This window comes from Olea europaea, unplaced genomic scaffold (assembly GCF_002742605.1).
Source record: "Olea europaea var. sylvestris unplaced genomic scaffold, O_europaea_v1 scaffold2027, whole genome shotgun sequence".
NCBI lineage: Eukaryota > Viridiplantae > Streptophyta > Magnoliopsida > Lamiales > Oleaceae > Olea > Olea europaea.
In genome coordinates, this window is record NW_019238167.1 from 28,939 (window position 1) to 49,969 (window position 21,031).

General features: G+C 33.9%; 1 protein-coding gene across 1 annotated transcript; it reads left to right on the forward strand.

Annotated features, from left to right (window-relative positions):
* Window positions 1-3,475: 3,475 nt before the first annotated feature.
* Window positions 3,476-4,345, forward strand: LOC111379710. The gene is made up of 3 exons (XM_023003147.1): window positions 3,476-3,558; window positions 3,628-3,884; window positions 3,945-4,345. The coding sequence occupies exons 1-3, from the start codon at window positions 3,476-3,478 to the stop codon at window positions 4,343-4,345; spliced, it is 741 nt and encodes a 246-aa protein (XP_022858915.1).
* Window positions 4,346-21,031: the final 16,686 nt, after the last annotated feature.

Consider the following 21,031-nt stretch of genomic DNA (forward strand, 5'->3'; position numbering starts at 1 on the left):
ATTTTGTTGAGGAGTATAATGGCATGATCATTGAGATACAAAACCTTTATAGTTTAAGAAATCATGAAATTCACGAGACATGTATTCCCCACCAGAATCAGATTGAAATTTTTTTATATTGGTAGAAAATTGGGTCTCAACATATGTCACAAAAGTTGTGAAAACTGAAAGTACCTCAAATTTAAAGCGGAGAAAGTAGATCCATGTGTATCTACTATAATCATCAATAAAAGTCACAAAATATTTGTATTGAGCATGAGAGGTTACATGCGTAATACCCCAAACATTGCTATGCACAATGTTAAAGTTATTTTCAGCACGACTACCATGAGAAGGAAAAGGAAGAATTTTACTTTTTCCCAATTTGCATGTGGAACAATCAAAGCACTGATTATGAGAAGAATCAATTTTATTGCCCAACAAACCAAATTTCAATAAATAAGACATAATAGTGGAGTTCGGATGACCCAAAAGTTTGTGCCAGACTTCACTTTTATTATTGACGCTTATACAAGCCAAAGATAAGTAACTAGGAATAGAAAAATGTACTGGAAACAATCTTCCAACTTTAGGCCCCTTCGCGAGTATCTTTACTGATACTTGATCTTGCACAACACAACCATTACGACAAAAATGGACATCACAATTGTTATCAACTAATTGATCAACTGAAATAAGACTTGTAGACAAACCAAGAGATATCAAAACATCTCGAAAAACAGAATTAATGTTACTGGTAGCATCAATAGCTAAATGACTCCCATTAGCTACTTGAATATGAGATGAACCTTGATGTGGGCGAATATCACAAAGACCATATGAGGAACTAGTCATATGATTTGAGGCACCAGAATTAACTAACCAAGATCAAAATGAAGTACTATGCTTACCTTGAAGTCCCAAAGCAGAAAAGACTGATACAATCATTTGTTGCACTATTTCATGAGTAACAACAGATTGTGCAGCAACAGAGGATGCCTCAGGAGCCGGTGTGTTGATGGTAACTTGATATGCATTTGTCTGACGATTTCGAGGTCAAGTACGGCAGTCTTTGATAATATGTCCTGATTTCTTATAATAATTGCAAAACTTCTTGGTACATTGAGTAGCAATATGTCCATAATCCTTACAGTTGAAGCATTGGATTTTTCACATGTCCCCTCCTTTGTTTTTCCCATGAGTTGAGTAAGCGATAGCATTAGAAGTCATGTGATGTTGCCGAAAAATGGCTTGCATTGTGAGACGCTGCTCTTCACGAAGTAACTCCCCAAAGCAGACATCCAAATAAGGAGGTGGATCACGATTCATCAAATTTGAGCGAATTACCTCAAATTCAGGTCGTAATTTCATCATAAATTGATCTCACTTGCCCTGTTCATGAACAGCCTGAACAACAGCTTGTGATTCGGCTAGTACCTTAGCATAAATAATGTCAGTAAATTCATCCCATAGGTTCTGAAACCCAGAAAAGTAATCTTGGATGGTCAGATTGCCCTGAGTGTAATTTGCAATTTCATACTCTAATTGAAATCGTCTGGCTGTGTGGTCTTGATTGTAAACCTTTTTTAAGTACTCCCACATATCTTTGGTAGTCTTATACGGTCACAAATTTAGGAAAATCATAAGATCATTTGATCCTAAAATCCATGTCATAACTCTAGCATCTTTCACTACCCATTGAGTCTATTTGGTGGCTTCAGTGGGAGTTGGGTCGGTTCCATCAATGTGTCCCCATAACTCTTTTCCCATAACAAATAATCGAAATTGAAATTCCCATGCAGAATAATTTTTGCCCATAAAGCACACTCCAAAAGAGTCAGACATGTTGGTTGACATGATATTCATAATAGTAATACTAACTGATGTAGTCACTTTTGACAACCTCCCGAGGTGATTTTCCTAAGGACTCACAGGGTCTTGCTCATCACATATTGGGGCATATAGTCCTCTGGGTAATACACCCGAGAAGTGGCGACTGCATCATTGTGATCTAGTCGGTGGTGTTCTCGAGCATAAGTCCTCGAGCATCCTTTTTGATAAATGGGGTTCACGAGTCTTCGAGCTATTCCTTTCATACCGAAACCCCCTTTTGTCAAGCCCATAAGAAGTCTTACCTTCTACGAACTCTAATATAATTCAAACACCTCAACCCAGGACTCCTACATCCACAAGAATTCTATGTCAACAATAGCATCATTGGTCATGCAATTATATTACAAATAAAATACTCTTCTCAAGTAGGAATCTATTTGATAAGAACATCCAACTAATTCAATCCTACTAGGAGTACACTACATATCTCTATAAATACATGACCCAAATTCATTATTCAGGTATGCTTTTACATACAATTTCAATATATGTTCTCATATAAATTCCCTGTTTGACTTAAACATCAGAGGGCGACGAGAACACACCTCGTTGCCTTTGTTTTAGGTACTGGCTCTTTTTTAGTCCTCAAGTTCGGGAGGTCTACTAGGTATGATTTTTGATAGCATCATTGGCGTCGTTTGTGGGAAATGCTACCAAAAGTCATGGTGAACACACGTTCAGGTCTTCATCCAGCAAGCTCATCCATTCCAGATCCTCCTCCTGAAGGTCATCATGTCCCTCAAGAAGAATCATCAGAGATGCCAGAGCCTCAACCAGCCTTTGTTACCACTGAAGCTTTCGAAGAGCTTCGCCAACAAGTTGCTACATTAACTCAGTTATTGAGCCAGAGAAATTCTCGCCCATCACATACATCGACGACTGAAGGTGGTTTTGTAACGGATGCTCGAGCTCGGGCCCCACAACCCATTCCTGACGAGGGTGGGGCTGGAACCTCGGGTGTATCCCAGATGGCCTTGACCTCGAGAAAAGTGACGATAGAGTCTAGTGAACTCACCAAGATCATTCAAGAGGGAGTCACGATCGGCCTAATGCAGAAGGCTAAGGGTGCAACAGGCTTTATCCCTAACACCCCTTTCACTCCTGAGGTATTATCATTTCCCCTATCGGACAGATTCAAGTACCCTCGTATAAAAAAATATGATGGAACTACCGACCCTATCAACTATCTCAATATCTATATCGATGTCATGAACTTGCAAGTTTTCCCAGACCAGGTGATGTGCAAAGGTTTTCCTCAAACGTTGACCCACACAGCCAGGGACTGGTTCTCAACCTTAGAGCCCAATTTTATAGCCTCTTTCTCAGATCTGGCCGATAAGTTCTCAGCCTTCTTTGCCATTAGTAAGCGTATCAGAAAGATAGTGGCTTCCCTCATGCAACTTCGTCAAGAGCAGAATGAAACCCTATGTGACTTCATGAAGAGATTTAATAAAGAAAGACTTCAGATCCCTGATCTCCATATCATAGCAGCAGTTTTCACCCTCACACATGCTATAAGATGTAAGGTGTTCAAAATGAGTTTGTCAAAACTCCCCCAAAATCAGTGATCGAGCTTCTGACCCGAGGAGAGAAATACATTAATATGGAAGAAACATTAAATCCAAGGAGAGTTGGTCTGGCTTATGATGGGGCCGAGCATCAGAGGCAGCGTGAGATGAATCTAGAGTAAGACCTTGCCAGAGGAAAGCAGAAGCACGGCATACCACCAACACTTACACATCTAAACACCTCTAGGTCAAACATATTGATGGAAATCAAAGATATGAAAGAGTTCAAGTGGCCACCGAGGTTGAGGTCTCCCTCTGAGACCAGGGACAAGAACAAGTACTGTGACTACCACCGTGACCATGGGCATACTACAGGGGATTACATAACATTACAACGTGAGATTGAAGCTTTGATAGAAAGAGGATCCCTAAAGGAGTATATCAGGCATGACAAGTGTCCCATGAATGATCGTAACAATGGGAAGACCACAGAATTTGGGGAAGGTAGCTAGCCAACAGCAAGTACCATCAACATTATAATCGAGGGGATTTCCTCTGGAGAAGATTCAAATAGTAGGTACAAACAATATGCCCGACAACACAGTTCCATACAAATGACAACTCCCAACGACATGAAAGATATCACATTTGGATCGGAGGACTCAAAAGACATATCATACCCCTATGATGATGCCTTGGTCATATCTGCCATCATCACCAACTTTAAAGTAAGGAGGGTCTTGGTTGACAATGGAAGTGCAGCTAATGTGCTGTCCCAAGAGGTCTTCATGAAGATGAGTATTTCTGTTAACCAATTCAAGGCAGTCAAAACATCGCTCCAGGGATTCGAGGGTGGAACAATCATCCCAGAGGGAATTGTTGATCTTCCCCTAACATTAGGCTCATGGCAAAAACAGGTGACAGAAGTCACTCCCTTCCATGTATTCCATGCTCCAATGGCCTAAAATACCATCATCGGGAGACCAGTGCTCAATAAAATTAGGACCATTGTATCCACCTTCCATCTTGTTATGAAGTTTCCAATAAGTGACGGTATAGGGATCGTACGTGATGATTAGAAAGCAGCAAGGCAGTACTATATTACTTGTGTTCGGGGAATAAGCACTGATGTCATGCAAGTATTGACCCTGAGCTCGAGCTCGAGAACCAGGAAAAATTTGTCCCAGATGAAGAACTGATAGAGGTCGGGGTCAAGCATAGCGAAGATTGATGGTGGCCTAGGATTTTTTTTTTGTTTCCATTTTGGCTTATTTAGTTTAGTTTACTTGGGTTTGCATGCCCTATGCTTTTTTAGCTACTTTACCTTTATTCAGGCGAGTACGCCCTTTACATTTTCTTATTTACTTAGATAGTTATTTTGACAAGGCCTACGAGTTTATTTTGTCTCTAAAAGGTAGGAAAGTTTATATAAAGAGAGTTGGGACCACACAACACATGTTTTCTTCTAGAAGGAATACGTTGAAAAAGACCTGTCACGAGCAGGCACCAAAAAAGACCTGTCATGAGCAGGCACCAAAGCCTTTTCCCGTGCAAGCATCAAAAGCCCTGTCACGCACAGGCACCATCAAAAGACCTGCCACGAGTAGACACGAAAGAAGACCTGCCACGAATAGACACCAAAAAAGACCTGTCACGAGCAGGCATCATCAAAATACCTGCCACGAGTAGGTACCAAAAAATCCCTGTCACGCGCAAGCATCAAAGCCCTGTCATGAGCAGACACCAAAGCCTTGTTCTATGCAAGCACTTAAAGCCTTGCCCCAAGCAAGTACTTCAAGCCTTCTTCCACGTAGGTACTCTAAGCCTTGCCATGGGTAAGCACATCCAAGTCCCGCAATGCATCAAGTAAAAAACCCGACCACGGTTTATCTCGAGCTTGTGAGACTCAACCTATTCTCAAGTCCATGGAAATACGGCTCGGGATATTATTTCACGTTAGGCTCGGGCATGTCCTCGAGCTCAATACATTATCAAATCCCAGCCATAAGGGCTCATGATATTATTTTTAAATTGGGTTCAACTATGTTTTTGAGCTCAATTCATTGTCAAAATCCCAGCCACAAGGCTCAGGATAATATTTTTAAATTGGACTCGGGCTATGTCCTCGAGCTCACTTCATTGTCAAATCCAGCCACAAGGGCTCGGGATATTATTTTTAAATTAGGCTCGGCTATGTTTTTGAGCTCAATTCATTGTCAAAATCTCTGCCACAAGGGCTCGGGATATTATTTCACATTGGGCTCAGGGGGACTGTCCTCGAGCTTAATGCATTTTCAATTTCCAGCCACAAGGGCTCGACATATTATTTTAAATTTGGCTCGGGGGTCTGTCCTCGAGCTCAATGCATTTTCAAATCCCAATCACAAGGCTCGGGATAATATTTTAAATGAGGCTCAGGTTATGTCCTTGAGCTCAATTCATTTCTAAATCCCAGCCATAAGGGCTCGGTATATTATTTTTAAAATGAGTTCGGGCTATGTCCTCGAGCTCAATTCATTGTCAAAATCCCAGCCATAAGGGTTCGGGATATTATTTCAAATTGGGCTCGGGGGTCTGTCCTTGAGCTCAATGCATTTTCAAATCCCAGCAACAAGGCTCGGGATAATATTTTAAATGAGGCTCGAGCTATGTCCTTGAGCTCAATTCATTTCCAAATCCCAGCCATAAGGGCTCGGGATATTATTTTTAAAATGGCTTCGGGCTATGTCCTCAGCTCAATTCATTGTCAAAATCCCAACTACAAGGGCTCAGGATATTATTTCACATTGGGCTCGGGGTCTGTCCTCGAGCTCAATGCATTTTCAAATCCCAGCCACAAGGGCTCTAGATAATTATCGCACATTAAGTTCGGGCTATGTCTCCTATATGAACAATTGTCTATTCTTCAAGCTCATTCTTTTCAAAATTTTAACAAAGCTTCAGCACGAGCCCTTCTTTTCAAAATTTAAACAAAGTAGGGATCCATCCCTTACCTTAAAACATGTTTGAGGTCAAGCTCTCCTCTTTCAAAATTTTTCACGAGGTTAGGGTCTAGACCTCTCAAAATTTTTTAATGAGCTCGAGATCGAGCTCTTTCCTTTAAAATTTTTAAACAAGGTCTATGCATATTTTTCTTTTAAAATTTTAACAATGTTGGGGTTGAGCCCGTTCTCTTTAAATTTTTAATAAAGTAGGGATCAAGAGTGCTTATCAACTTGTCATGAGCTTGACAATCTCTAGGCATGAGCATGACCACTCCTTGGCATGAGCTCCTTGACCTCTAGGCTTTGGCACACCTATTCCTTGGCATGAGCTTGCCAACCTCTAGGCATGAGCACGCCCTTATCTTGGCATGAACTCGCATATCTCTTGGCATGAGCATACCTATCATCTGACATGCTTGTGCATCTCATCGCAAAAACGTGCATATCGCTCAAGCCTCTGACATATATGTAGGGGGCCAGTGATGTAGTCACTTTTGGCAACCTCCCGAGGTGATTTTCCCAAGGACTCACAGGGTCTTACTCATCACATATTGGGGTATATAGTCCTCGGGGTGACATAGTCCTAGGGGTAATACACCCGAGGAGTGGCAACTTGCATCATCGTGATTTGGTCGGTCGTGTCCTCGAGCATCCTTTTTGATATACGGGGTTCATGAGTCCTTGATCTATTCCCTTCATACCGAACCTTCCTTTTGTTAAGCCCATAATAAGTCTTACCTTCTACGAACTCCAATATAATTCAAACACCTCAACCAAGGACTCCTACATCCACAAGAATTCTATTATAACAATAGTATCATTGATCATGCAATTATATTACAAATAAAATACTCTTCTCAAGTAGGAATCTATTGAATAAAAACATCCAACTAATTCAATCCTACTAGGAGTACACTATCTATCTCTATAAATACATGACCTAAGTCCATTATTCAGGTACGCTTTTACATACAATTTTAGTATACGTTCTCATATAAATTCCCTGTCTGACTTAAGCATCAGAGGGACGACGAGAACACACCTCGTTGTCTTTGTTTTAGGCTCATTTTGTGGCTTGCCGAAAGACGATGGATGCTACTCGAATTGCTCATCTTTATTTCAGAGAGATTGTGTGTTTACATTATCTTCCCAAATGAAGGATCTGCAGCATACATATTAGAAAATGCCTCAAATTCGACAATCTTGGTGCTCATGGTAGTGAGGAGTAATGTGTGATGGCTCAATGCATTTTCTACTCGATTCAAACTCCCTGCTTGATGCCTTGGTATGAAAGTAAACTCTTGCAATTACGCCACCCACTTTACATGTCGCCTACTCAGCTTGTGCTGACCATTGATGTACTTTAAGGCCTCATGATCAGTAACAAGGATGAACTACATTTGTACCAGGTAATGACGCCAATGCTTCAGAGTCTAAACTATGGCATAGAACTCCAGGTCATAAGTGGAATAATTTTTCTTTGATCCCGATAGCTTCTCACTGAAAAAGGCTACTTGACGCCCCTCCTAACTCAGAACACCACCAATACCAACTCCAGACGCGTCACAGTTTACCTCAAACACCTTCTCAAAGTCCGAAAGTGCCAAGACTAGGGCCTCCGTCATCTTCTACTTAACCAACTGAAAGCTAGCCTCTACCTCTTTGGTCCACTGTAAATCACGCCCTTTAAGGCACTCTGTGATAGGAGCAATCAAGGTACTGAAGTTTTTGATGAACCGACGATAGAAGGATGCCAATCCATGGAAACTCCTGATATCGTGCAAAGTTTTTGGCTTGTGCCAATTCAAAACTGCCTCAATTTTGGATTGATTTGCATGAACACCATCAGTAGACACAACAAAACTCAAAAAAGTTACAGAAGTTGTGAAGAAAGAACTCTTAATCTGATTGATGAATAAGCGCTCCGTCTTCATTACATCAAAGACAACATGAAGATGATTAAAATGTGACTCCCATGTCGAACTATAAATAAGTATGTCGTCAAAATTGACTACCACAAACTTTCCCATGAAAGGCCGTAAAACCGAATACATAAACCTCATAAAAGTGTTGGGTACGTTGGATAGTCCAAAGGGCATGACCATCCACTCGTACAATCCATGTTGTGTCTTGAACGCGGTCTTCCACTCATTTCCAGGCCTAATTCTGATCTGGTAGTATCCACTTTTAAGGTCAATTTTTGAGAAGACCTTAGAATTGGACAATTAATCCAACATGTCGTCCAGGCGGAGAATTGGAAAGCTGTACTTCAGTGTGATCCTGTTAATTGCCATGCCGTCAACACACATACGCCATGACCCATCTTTCTTGGACATTAGTAGATTTGGAACTGCACAAGGACTCATACTCTCATGAATGTAGCCCTTTTTCAATAATTCTACCACCTGTTGCTGCAACTCTTCAGCTTCCTTGGGACTAAGGCGATATGCTGGTCGGTTTAGTAGACTCGACCCCGGAATAAGGTCGATATGTTGCTCAATGTCCCTCATAGGTGGTAATCTTGGAGGAAGATCCTCCAACATCAAGTTAGAAAACTCCATCAGTAGTTGATGCACTTCTGTTGGTAATTCCGAATCCACATTCGCTGCACTATTTTCATGAGGCATTGAAGCATAAACTATTTTTTCACGCCCAACCTCAAACAAGAACCTGGACATAGAAAGTAGATTGGTGTTATTAACTACTGGGGCAGGGATGTTTTCTTCCCTGCGAGGCGCTAGAACAATTTTCTTCCCTTTGATGCTAAGAGAATAAGTATTCTTCCGCCCATCATGGATAACGCCGCGATCATACTATCAAGGTCATCCCAACAAAACATGACACGCGTCCATGGATACCACATCACACCAAGTATTATCAAAATATTTTTTTCCAATCGAAAAAGACACTAAGCACCATTTTTCTACTGTTACCTCACTGCCTTTATTCAGCCAAGACAATTTGTATGGTTTAGGATGACGATCTGTCTTCAGTTGCAGTTTCTCGATAGCCTCTTTAGATACTACATTCTCACAATTACCACTATCAATTATCAGCTTGTAGACTTTATCAGCAACTGTACAGGTTGTGTGGAAAACGTTGGTCCTCAACCAATCGTCTCCTGAATCATCCTTGGGAGTCAGCAAGCTCTTTCAAACGACTAGGGTCTTCTGGCCATCTCCATATAGCACGTCCTCATCTTCACCATCATCATACACAGGCTCCCCAACTTTCTCGAACTCCTCTATCATATCCTCCTCAATCAGAAGACTTTTATTCTTCTGACCAGCAGGCTTCCTGCAATCAGTGGCCCTATGCCCCTGTTTACCAAACCTGAAACACTTAATACTTGAGCTGAAATTGTCCCGTTGTGGCTGATAAGTAAGACGAGATTCTTGAGGGCGAACTGGCTGACTACCTTCACCTCTGACCACCGACCTCCTACTCTGCTATTTCTCCACTGCAAGTGCCCACTGATATGCCTCAGAAATCGTACACAATGAATAAAGGCTAAGAACATCCTGTACATGCTGCCTTAATCCCCCCAAATACCGTGCTATCATCTACTCCTCCGTCTTAGATAAATCATTCCGAGCCACCAGCTGATAGAATTCTTTAGTATAATCATTTACTGATCTTGCGCCTTGCCTCAGTGAATGAAGCTTCTGAAACAAGGTTTGCGTATAGCCGAAAGGGAGGAAGTGCCATTTCATCTTCTTCTTCATCTTCTCCCAGTTAGTAATTTTAGATTTTCCTTGTCACTCCCGTGAACGCTTCAATTGTTCCCACCATACAGATGCTCTACCTTTGAGTTTGATGGCAACCAGTTTCACTTTGACATGATCTGGAACCTCCTTATATTCAAAAATCCGCTCCACTTCATTTAGCCAATCAATAAATCCTTCAGCCTGCAACGTACCAGAAAACTCGGCTAGATCCACTTTGAAACCAAGATCCACATGATGATCCTCCCATCCATGATTCTCCCAAACTCGAGCACGATGATGACACAGGTTTTCGAAACTGGTATCGGAATCGTCACCCTCCACATCATGATTACTGAACTCCTGCTCCTCCAAACGTTGGGTTAATTCCGCAACTTGTCTCTGCAAATCTTCAATCGTCACATCCTGAATATTACAATCACGGTGTGGGACTTCCTTAATCGAAACTTGCCCTCGACGACCATGACCACTTCCACCAACCATTATAACTGATGGAATTTATCTTCCAAGAAGATGCTGACGCTCTGATATCAACTGATGCCGAGTAGGATAGTGATTATCCTATTGGCTTGTTGTAACAGATGATTCGCAAGAAAGAAACGAAAGAAAATGCCCAAAAAACTAGATAAAATACTCTGAAATCAACTCAATATTATTAATAATGCAGAATGACCAAAATTAACCCACAAGCCTGGTTAAATAGCTGTAAAATACGTAATTACACTAGAATAAAATATTAAGTAAAAGAAGTAGGTTGCCAAAATTTTGGCTCAATTCGAGTTTTCTAACATATGGAAAAAGGGAAACGAAACATTACCATAAATAGAAAAAATAACTAAAAATTGAATTTCGAAAAGGAAAACAGCGGATTTTGGGGTCGAAATAGCTCATGGCCATGACGTGCACGTCGAAGAGAGCTTTTCGGATTGGAGTTATAATAGCAATTTTGATAATTGTAGCCAAAGTTATGGCCAAATTACCAAAGACGTGTCAAATTCCCTCAATCAAGGAAATAATTGTGATTCGCTTCCCATCTTTGCACTAATCCGCCATCTCATGGTATCTCAACGCCATCATCGTGCTATCTGACAAATCAGCATCACTCGACTCAGATCCTCATGCATCACCACCTATTGTCTTATCAAAATTGTTTACAATTGAGATTCAATAAGCCATATCCATTTTCCCAGAATTTTCTCTTCTCATTCTACAAAACTCCGTGTCTGAAGCTGAAAAATTGGCTTAGTAGTTTGTTGTATAACAATTGTTAGTACTGTACACCATAAGAAACCTCTATCTTATAAGACAAACGACAAGGAAAGCAAATTCTTTATCTTCCTTTCCGTTAAAACTTCATTTTTGGGCTAGAGAAGGAGATTTTTCTATTTGGCCTATCACTATTCCTTTTTATGGAAAAATCTATATTACCCTTAGCGAAATGATTCTTTCTATATTGCAACATGTATATTAATCTTTTAAACATTTTATCTTATATTTACTCTATTTTGAATAATTGAATATAATTTCATTCTATGATCTAATAAATTGGAATAATCTGCAACATATTGTTCATATTTATTATTTCATATATTATATTATTCAGAAGATACATCCATTTTTTCTAACTGAGAATACATATTTTTTATTACTTCTAACATTTTTTTCTAATAAATTATCCAATCATTTAATTGTAAATCCTGGCATTTATTCAAATAACTATCAAATTCATGCAATTAATTCCTTTGATTCTCTAAGATCTAAAAAGATTATTCTAATTTTAGCAAGAATTTAATAGTTTTACCTTAGGTTTGATCTGGATCTTTATTCTTAGAACCGACTAACCTTTGAGCTCTGAATAGGTAAGCTGCTTCCTTCAACGGCCTCTTGCCTTCACGAAATTTTTACAATTTCAGTTTTTTTACTTTCACTATATCAATTCTAAAGAATAAAATTCTAGACTTCTATTAAAGAAAAACTCTTTTTTTGCTAAAATAAGAAGGAAACTTTCTATTAGATCCTTCAAGAATCGTTGGCAATAAAGATTTAAAAGCTCATATCAATATCAAAATATTGAAATTTTATTTCTATAAGAACTTTTACAAGATATCTTTTTGGTATACAAGGATTTCGAGAAAAAACTGATTTTTTAAACTAAATATAACTTAGGAGTAGCTATTAATTACAATTCGAGATTTCAAGATAAGATGATTTCTATCTATTACAATGTCTCTATTTATACAAGTCTATGATATTCTATTACATTATTGAGTACATCAGTAAAGGCACACTTGTCTCTCTATTATTTTTCTCCTTGGGCCTACATCTTCAACTTTTTATCCAAAAAGCATCTTTATCTATTATTGTCATTTATCTTCTATGTCTTTACATGCAGTTGTATTATTGTCCTCCATATAGCTTTGTCAAAGGTGCTCTATTTTTGTCTTCTTTTTTCATATGTAGCTGGGGCACTTCCTTAGTTGACAAGATTCTTTTATAGTGGTAAGACATTCCAGAAATTGATGTATTTCGAATCTTATAATATAATCTTTCAATATTTCTGATTTTCCATGTCCTTGATTTGATACCAGCATCTAGTTTTCATATTGGCACAGGCGTGAGAATTTTTTGTCAAACAAATTTTTGGCAATGTTGTATATGACTTTAATTCTAAGTGCTCTTCTATGTCTGATCCATGATTTTGTCACTGTTGGGACTTTTCTATCGTTTTCCACCACATCTATTTGGAAGTTGGCTACTACATACCCAATTGATATTATATGTTCAACTAGATAATAAACAACTCCATCGTATTCAGGACTTATTGAATAAAATTTCAAATATATTCTTCGTCCTTTGGCAAATCTGAATACTTCTTTTATGAATATATCATCAAATTTTGAAATTTCTATAAAATATTTTCCTAGATATATCAAATCCATAAATCCATAGTCTGCCATAATTTTTATAAATGAAGGGTCTCCTCCTTCCATAGCTGTTATTCTAGGATAAACATTATTTTCCGGAGAGATGAAATATGAATCACTCATTTTTATTTCGTAAGCAATTCTGACTATTTCTGCATATTTTTCTTCTTTTGAATCTAAAGTGATTTTGTCTTCTTGGTCTATGATGCTGATTGTTTTGGAATCTCTTTTATCTCAATGTTTCATTACTTTTTTGGTTGATGATACCGATATGAAATCTCCTTTTTATCGATTGATATATTATCATGTTTGGGTCCAATGCTGCTTCCAGCTGTTCCTGTTTGGTATTGATTTAAAAAACTCATTTCTGAGCTCTTGGGTATATCTGTCTCAGACAGTATATCTTTTAGTTGTGCTGCAATAGCATCAACTTGATTTTTGAGTTTTATGGCATCTTTATGATGCTCAGTAGTGATATTCAACAATATTTTTATATTTGAGTTGAACATCTCTGAAATCTGTGTTCCTCCAGTATTTATATCTTCAGATTCTTCTTTAAGAAAATTTGTCTTTTTTTTTTTTGTATATTGAGGATAGATTGGTATAACTTCATAACCTTAGCTTTATTCATCTGCAAATTCTATGTTTCTGCTGAGAAAACTTGTAAGAAAATTATTGACTCCTTTAATATAAACTATATCAAAATTATAAAATGCCAAATAAGCTTGCCATCTATAGAGCCTTCTGTATTGAGGTTCTGATGGTAATTTATTCCTAACTAATCCTGCAACTTGAAAATTATCAGTTTAAACAATAAATTTTTTGGATAACAAAAATAATGAGAACTTTTTTATTCCTCTAATATTTGCTAATAATCCTTTCTCATGAGTGGTATAGTTTATTTCTGTTTGATTAAAAGTTCCACTTCAATATCCACAAATTTCATTTAAATCTTTTTTTGATATTGCTGCCCAATATTTATCTGAGGCATCAGTATTAACAATCAAATTAACTTTTTCATCTGGTAATCTTAATTTTGGTAAATTTTTACATTCTTCTTTTAATGATTTAACTATTTCTGTATGTTCTTCATCCCATCTTTTAATATTTGTTTTTCTAATTAAAATTTGTATTTTATGCATTTTCTTAGAAATATTTTCAATAAAACCTTCTAAATAATTTAAACATCCTAAAAAATTTTATATTTGTTCTTTGGATTCTAATTTATCTGAAAAACTTTCTATCTTTTTAGATATATGAGTCTACAATTTATTCATCTTTTATCTATTGATAATCCAAGAAAATCTATCTCTTATTTTTCTATTATAGATTTCTTTTTAGAAAGTACAATTCCTTTTTTTTTACATTCATTTATGAATTGTATTAAATGATTCATATGTTCTTCTTTACTATTAGAATATATCAGTGTATCATTTATATAAACAATTAAAAATTCATTCAACTTTTTCAATATATTATTAATTTTTCTTTAATATATTTGTAGTGCATTTTTAATCCAAATGACATTACTAATCATTCATATTTTTTTTGGGATGTACTAAATGCAGTATATTGTATACTATCTTTTTTCATTTTTATTTGCCAAAATCCTAATTTACAGTTGAATTTAGAATAATATTGTTTTACTTTTGCAAGGTTTATTAAAACTTCTTTATTTGGTAAAAAAATCCATCAAATTTAGTATATTTATTTAATTCTTTATAATTTATAATCATTCTAGTTTTTCCTCTAATTTGTTCAAAATGTTTCATAACTATAAAGGCTGGACTACTATGAAGTCTATTACTAGGTCTTATAAGTTTCTGTTCTAACAATTCTTTATCTGATTTTTAAATTCTTGTGTATTTTCTATAGTATACATCATTGGTCTGACTTTTATTATAACATTTTCTGTCAATTCTATTTTAGCTTTAGGGTGATATAATTTTCAAAATAATAATGGATTTTCTTCATAAACTTTTTCTAATTGTTCAATATTTTTTCTATACTTATTTCTATTCCCATTTTTAAAACTTTTTTATACAATATTCTTTTATTTTTTATTTCATTAAATATAATTGGTTTTTTCTCCCATTTATCACAACGCTGGGCTGATTGAACTCTATAAGGTCTAAATTTTCTTGAAATTTTTAATAAATGTCCACAAGATGTTTGTAACATTATCATATAATTATTTTGTTTATAATATTAAAATTGTTGTATAAAGTCATTTTCTAATAATATATCACACTTTAATTTATTATATTTATAAATTTTATTTATTGTAACTTGTTTACTTCCAAAAATTATACTAACTTTATCAACAATATTAATTATCTGGGTATTTCTCCTGTAACTCCAGTTATTTTTATATTATTATTATTGTTCCATGATTTTATCAAAAAAGTTTTAAATATTGTTATATCACTTACTGTATCTATTAAAGCACAAGTTGTTATATTTATTTCTATAATAGTAATTCATATATATACAGCCAATGAAAACTTATCTGATTATTCATTTAGTTCTTTTTACATAATATAGTTTGCCCATTATTGACTATATGTAATCCTTCTTTTTTTATACTATAATCTTCTAATTCATTTAAAAAACTCATCCCTAAAAGTATATGGACATTTATATCCATACTTTTATCTATATAACACGATACTAAAAGATCTATTCCTCCTTATTTTATTGGTACCTTAACTTCCAAATCTGTAATATGTACATGTCCATCAAAATTTACATATCTATATGGATAAGTTTTATGAGTTCTGATTGAAACTATATGACATTTACTAACTTCTGTATCTATTAACATATTTGGTTCATTTATGTTTTCTTTTCCATTATACTATTTTCCTTCTATTTTCATATTTCTAGCATTCCTATATAGTTTTACTTCTTTTATATTATTAAGTTCTTCTAATTGGTTTTTATTAGGTATTCTAAGACTTTTTATTCTTTCGATTAATTTTCCATCATTAAATATTAGATTATTAGAATATTCTTCTTTATTTAATTCTGTTATTTTACGTTTATTTCTTGTTATACTAAATTCATATTCTTCTGTAATTAAACTTATTTGTTTATTTGGTTTTATTATTTTACTAATATCCTTACATTCTTTATGTATTTCAATATAAAGTTTATTGGAATAAATGTTTCCATAATTAAAATTGGTAAATGTATATAAAACTCTATACTCTATAGTCATAATTTGATCACCTAGTTGCATTATATCATTTCTATGCAATTTAAAATGTAATCCTAAGACTTCATTAAAGTTTCTATCTTTCAATGATACACAATATTTTGGATAACATGTAAGCATTATTATTATTATTTTTTTAATATGCTAGATTTCCTTCTATTGTTTCTAAATGGCTATATTTTCAATTTATTATTCTTCCATCATGTAAGGTTATAGTTAAGGGTGAATCTATCCCTTCTCTAAATAATGATTTAAATATTATTTATATTCATGCTAAATAAATATATTGAATTTTTTCACTTTGTTTTTTACTAACCTTTGTTAGTTTTTCAACCATATTTTTTGTTAAAAAATTTAATTTATGTTGTCCATATGCTGTTCTTACATCTATAATTTTTTTCTATTTTGTGATATTCATTTATTGCTATCATTTCTCTTTTCCAAATTCTATCTTAAACTTCTCATTTTTCTATTTTTAAATCTAAAGATAATTTTTGTAATTTTCTAAATTTATTGTTATTAAATGTAACTTTTAATCCATATCCTTCTATTCCCTCATATTCTTGTATATTTATATTATTGCTTTCTATTTCCTCTATTTCCTTATTCAGATTCTGATTCATCATCCTCTATTTCACCTATATAAACTTTTTGATTATAATATTCTTCAATGTCTGATATTCCACTCAATTCATCTTTTATTTTCAAATATTCTTTTTATAATATTTTAACTTTCTTTTTTATCACAATCAGGGCTCATATGACCTATTTTTCCACAATTCCAACATTTACATTGACTTTTATTTTTGTTATGACTTTTATTTTTTTGTTGACCATATGAAATATTTTTTCTTTTATAATATCTTTTTCTGGGTTTTATATATTTTTTTATTAAAGTTTCTAAATTTTATATTTTTATATTTTCTTTTATTAACCCTTCTTTCAGGATTACATCTCCACTGTATAGGATTTTCCATATCTTAATAACATATTCTAGTTAGTTTTCCTACTTTTTTTCATTAATTGTCTTTGTTAATATATATGCAAGTCTTTCAAATAAAAATTTTATTCTTGAATCTAAAGTCCTAAATATTTTAACATTATCTCTAACATATTTTTCAAATTCTATTTTAAAATATATTGCCCATTAACCTGATAATTTATTATAATACATATCTTGGTATACTTCTTGGTTTTCATTACTATAAAATTGAACATAATAATAATTTCTAAATTCACAAGTATATTCTTTAATTTTACACATATCACATATTGTTAAATTTATTAGTTTAATTCTAGCATTGTCTTTTTTTTTTTTTTTTTTATTTCTTCTCTTTCAGCATTTCTTATCTAATTTTCTCCTAAAATTTAATCTAAAATATATTCTACTAACTTTTCTGTACCTTATATATCTGATTTTATTATTTCTGTTTGTACATTTCTTTTTATTAATGTTTTAGTATAATTATTTATTCATTCCTACCAATTTCTAACATCTCTTTCAAAAGATGCTATTAAGAAATCAATTCTTCTTTTAATATTTTCTCATGTGTCATCTTTATTATATAAAAAGAGTAATATCATTGAATCTGCCCAAGTTTATAAGGCTTTTTTAGTATCTATTTTGCAATTTAAATCTAATTTTGTTCCTCCATGGTTAATATGTTTATCATAATAATTCAAACCTGTCTCTATATTTATTTCCTTTAGGTGGTTGTCTATCTCATACTTTATCATAAAATTGTTATATGGTTTGTTATATATAGGTGCATAACTTTCATCTAAATTTTGTAATTCTTGTTTAGAAGTTTCTACTGGATTAGGTCCTCTTTCAGTATTCATTAAAACTTGATATTCATTTATATCACTTAAACTTAATTGATCAAAATTTTCTATGAGTAAGTCTAATTCCTCATTCATCTTTATCTTCTACTTTTAATTTTCATAATATTTATTCTCTAGATTCTTCTTCTCCTAATATTTTTGGTAATATATTTTTTCTAAATTCATCATCCATACTTCATATTTATTACACTCTCTTTCTCAATATATTTCTTTCCTATTCGAGTCGTTTCTTTTTCTATTTATTTTTTATCTATTTTCTTTTCTTTATTTTTATTATTTTCTTTTAATTCTCTAATTTCAAATTTTAATATATTTATATCATTTCTTGTATCTCTTACTTCATTTTTAAATCTTGTATATCATTTAGTAACATTTTTATTAATGACTTTAATTCTTCCATATATTCACTTATTGACATATTAAAATCATTTTTCTAACATATAAGTTAATTTACACATTTTATCTATTATTTTCCCAAATCTTTTATTGGCTATATCTGAATCTATTAATTCTTCTTTTACTATACTAAAATATTTATTCTCATGTCTTAATATTTCACATTTTAATTTTATTAATTATCTTTTATTTGATACTCTTATTTCTTCTAGTATTAACATTATATTTCGTATTTCTTCTTGTATTCTTTCCATTTTTATAAGTAATTTATTTAATTTTAAATTTGTATTATCACTTACACTCATACTTCTCTTTGTAATATAAATTAATTTCTTCATATTCATATATATTAATAATTTTTTCATATGCATATATATCCTTTATTGTTTCTATTATTAATTTTTCTAATATTTGTTCTTTTATTTCTCTAGATAATTTTTTAATCATTGTTAGTGTCATTATTTTTAATTTATTATGAATAGGTTTTAAAAATATATAACTTCCCCTTTCTTCTTTTAAATGCCAATAATTATCTATTTTCCTTACGTTTAATTTCCATGATCTCTATGCTTTTATCAAGATGTAATTATAAGTATTTGTACATTATAATTAATTATTATTTTAAAGACGTATAATCTAAATCTAAGGATTTTTATTTTTTCAAGTAATCATTTTTTTTATGGGTTTCCTCATGATCTCTATGACTCTGATAACAATTAAGGGAGGGCGAGGGGGCCTACTTAGAGTAAACAAAAATCATATAAATCAAAAAATCACATAAAAAAAAAAGCTATCAAAATCCAAGTAATATTTAATTTTAAGGACTAAACTAGAAAATTTCTATATTATAGTGACTTATTATGTAATATTTAAATGAAGGGTATTTTAGATATGTAAATTGACCAAATGTCATTTTGAAAAAATTGGCCCTTTTCTATAGGCTATTTTCATGTATTTGAACATAAGTCATCCTGGGGCAGCAAAGTTTACTCCAGGGTCCAAAAGTTTTTGTAGAGCCGAGTGTTTTGCCCAATAAAAATAATTTTTCAGGCCAAATTTGGCTGAAAATTTTCGAAAAATATGCACACCTCTAAATTTTTTGATAATCTCTGAGAAGGCCATAACCGGTGAAGCACGAACACTCATCGGAGTACATTTTTTTTTTTTTTTTGATATTCGGAATTTCCAATACACACAGACACAATAAAGCCATCCGACATAAAAATTACCATCTAACTTCAACTGTCCTATAACCTAGCGTAAGCCTGAAAAGAGAAAAACTAAACAAGAAAACTGAAATAGATATTATGGATTTAATAAATAATCCATATTACCGAAGCAATTAATAACACGAAATAAGCAAAAGCAAAGCAAGAAACACACATGATTTAAGGTGCTTCACTCTCAATGTAAGAGCTGCTGCAACTGGTGCCAATAAGAAAAGTGTACAGAATATTAGGCTCACAAAACAATAGATCATGCCCCTTAAGGGGAAAAAAGGCTTGTGCTTCATCACTGGTGAACTTAATAGTTTTTACTCTTTTTAACAAATGTTATAACCTCATCCATCCGTAAAACCATATGACTTTTTTTCATTGGATATTCAACTTGCTCTCTAATGTCAAGTCTACCTTCACTATCAAGACCAAAAAAGAATCATGCCGGATAGGATTTTGTATGAAGAAAGTCAAAAAAGGTAAGGCGTCATTTACCTCTATTCCACTAAATAACGATGCGAGCAATAAATTGAACCAGCAAATAGAATTACTAGTTTGGACAAAGCACAGGGATCATGCAACCAGGAATCTCCACAATGGAAAACACCTATACTAATGACAAAAACATTTCTTGAGGCCACGTACAACTTCATATACAATGGCCCTCCATCATAATACTCTTATTACCTTAATGATAATGAATGTTTAAGTAAATAAACCACGCTTACTAAGCCTACTCTATTAAAAACCCTTAACAACAATGATTGTTGTCCATACGACGACTCGTTGAATGGAACATTTGGCGACAAACAATAGTAATGATGCAAGAAAGCAGTAATTATGGCAGCCGTATCACTTAGAATGAGCACTGCATTTACCTCGCATTGAAGCACATGCGATTCAATTGATCTTCTGTAGGTTTCTAAAGCCCCAGTGGGGACTGTATAGAAGAGGTTCTCCTGCAAATTAACAATTGAAAGGAAAACGGGTAAGCAAACCAAGCACAAATAATAGCTCCAACAACATAACATTGCAGCGACGTGCATCCTTATAACACACTGAATCATGTATTCATACTAAGGACATATAAGGAATGTGATGCGATAATCAACAGCAGTGGAGGAAGAAAGAGATTACAGAATCGGGTACATATGCAATAAAATATGTAAAAGATATGCAGGGTTGCTTCATACTTCTGTCAAATGATCCTTCCATGACACGTCCAAGAATCCCGTATCAAATATTCTGTCTGGAGTCACTGGAGCCTCAGCTTCGCTGTGAATGATATCTAAGTTGTTATATTTCAGAAATCTTACTATATACAGTTGAATGCCAAGTGCAAC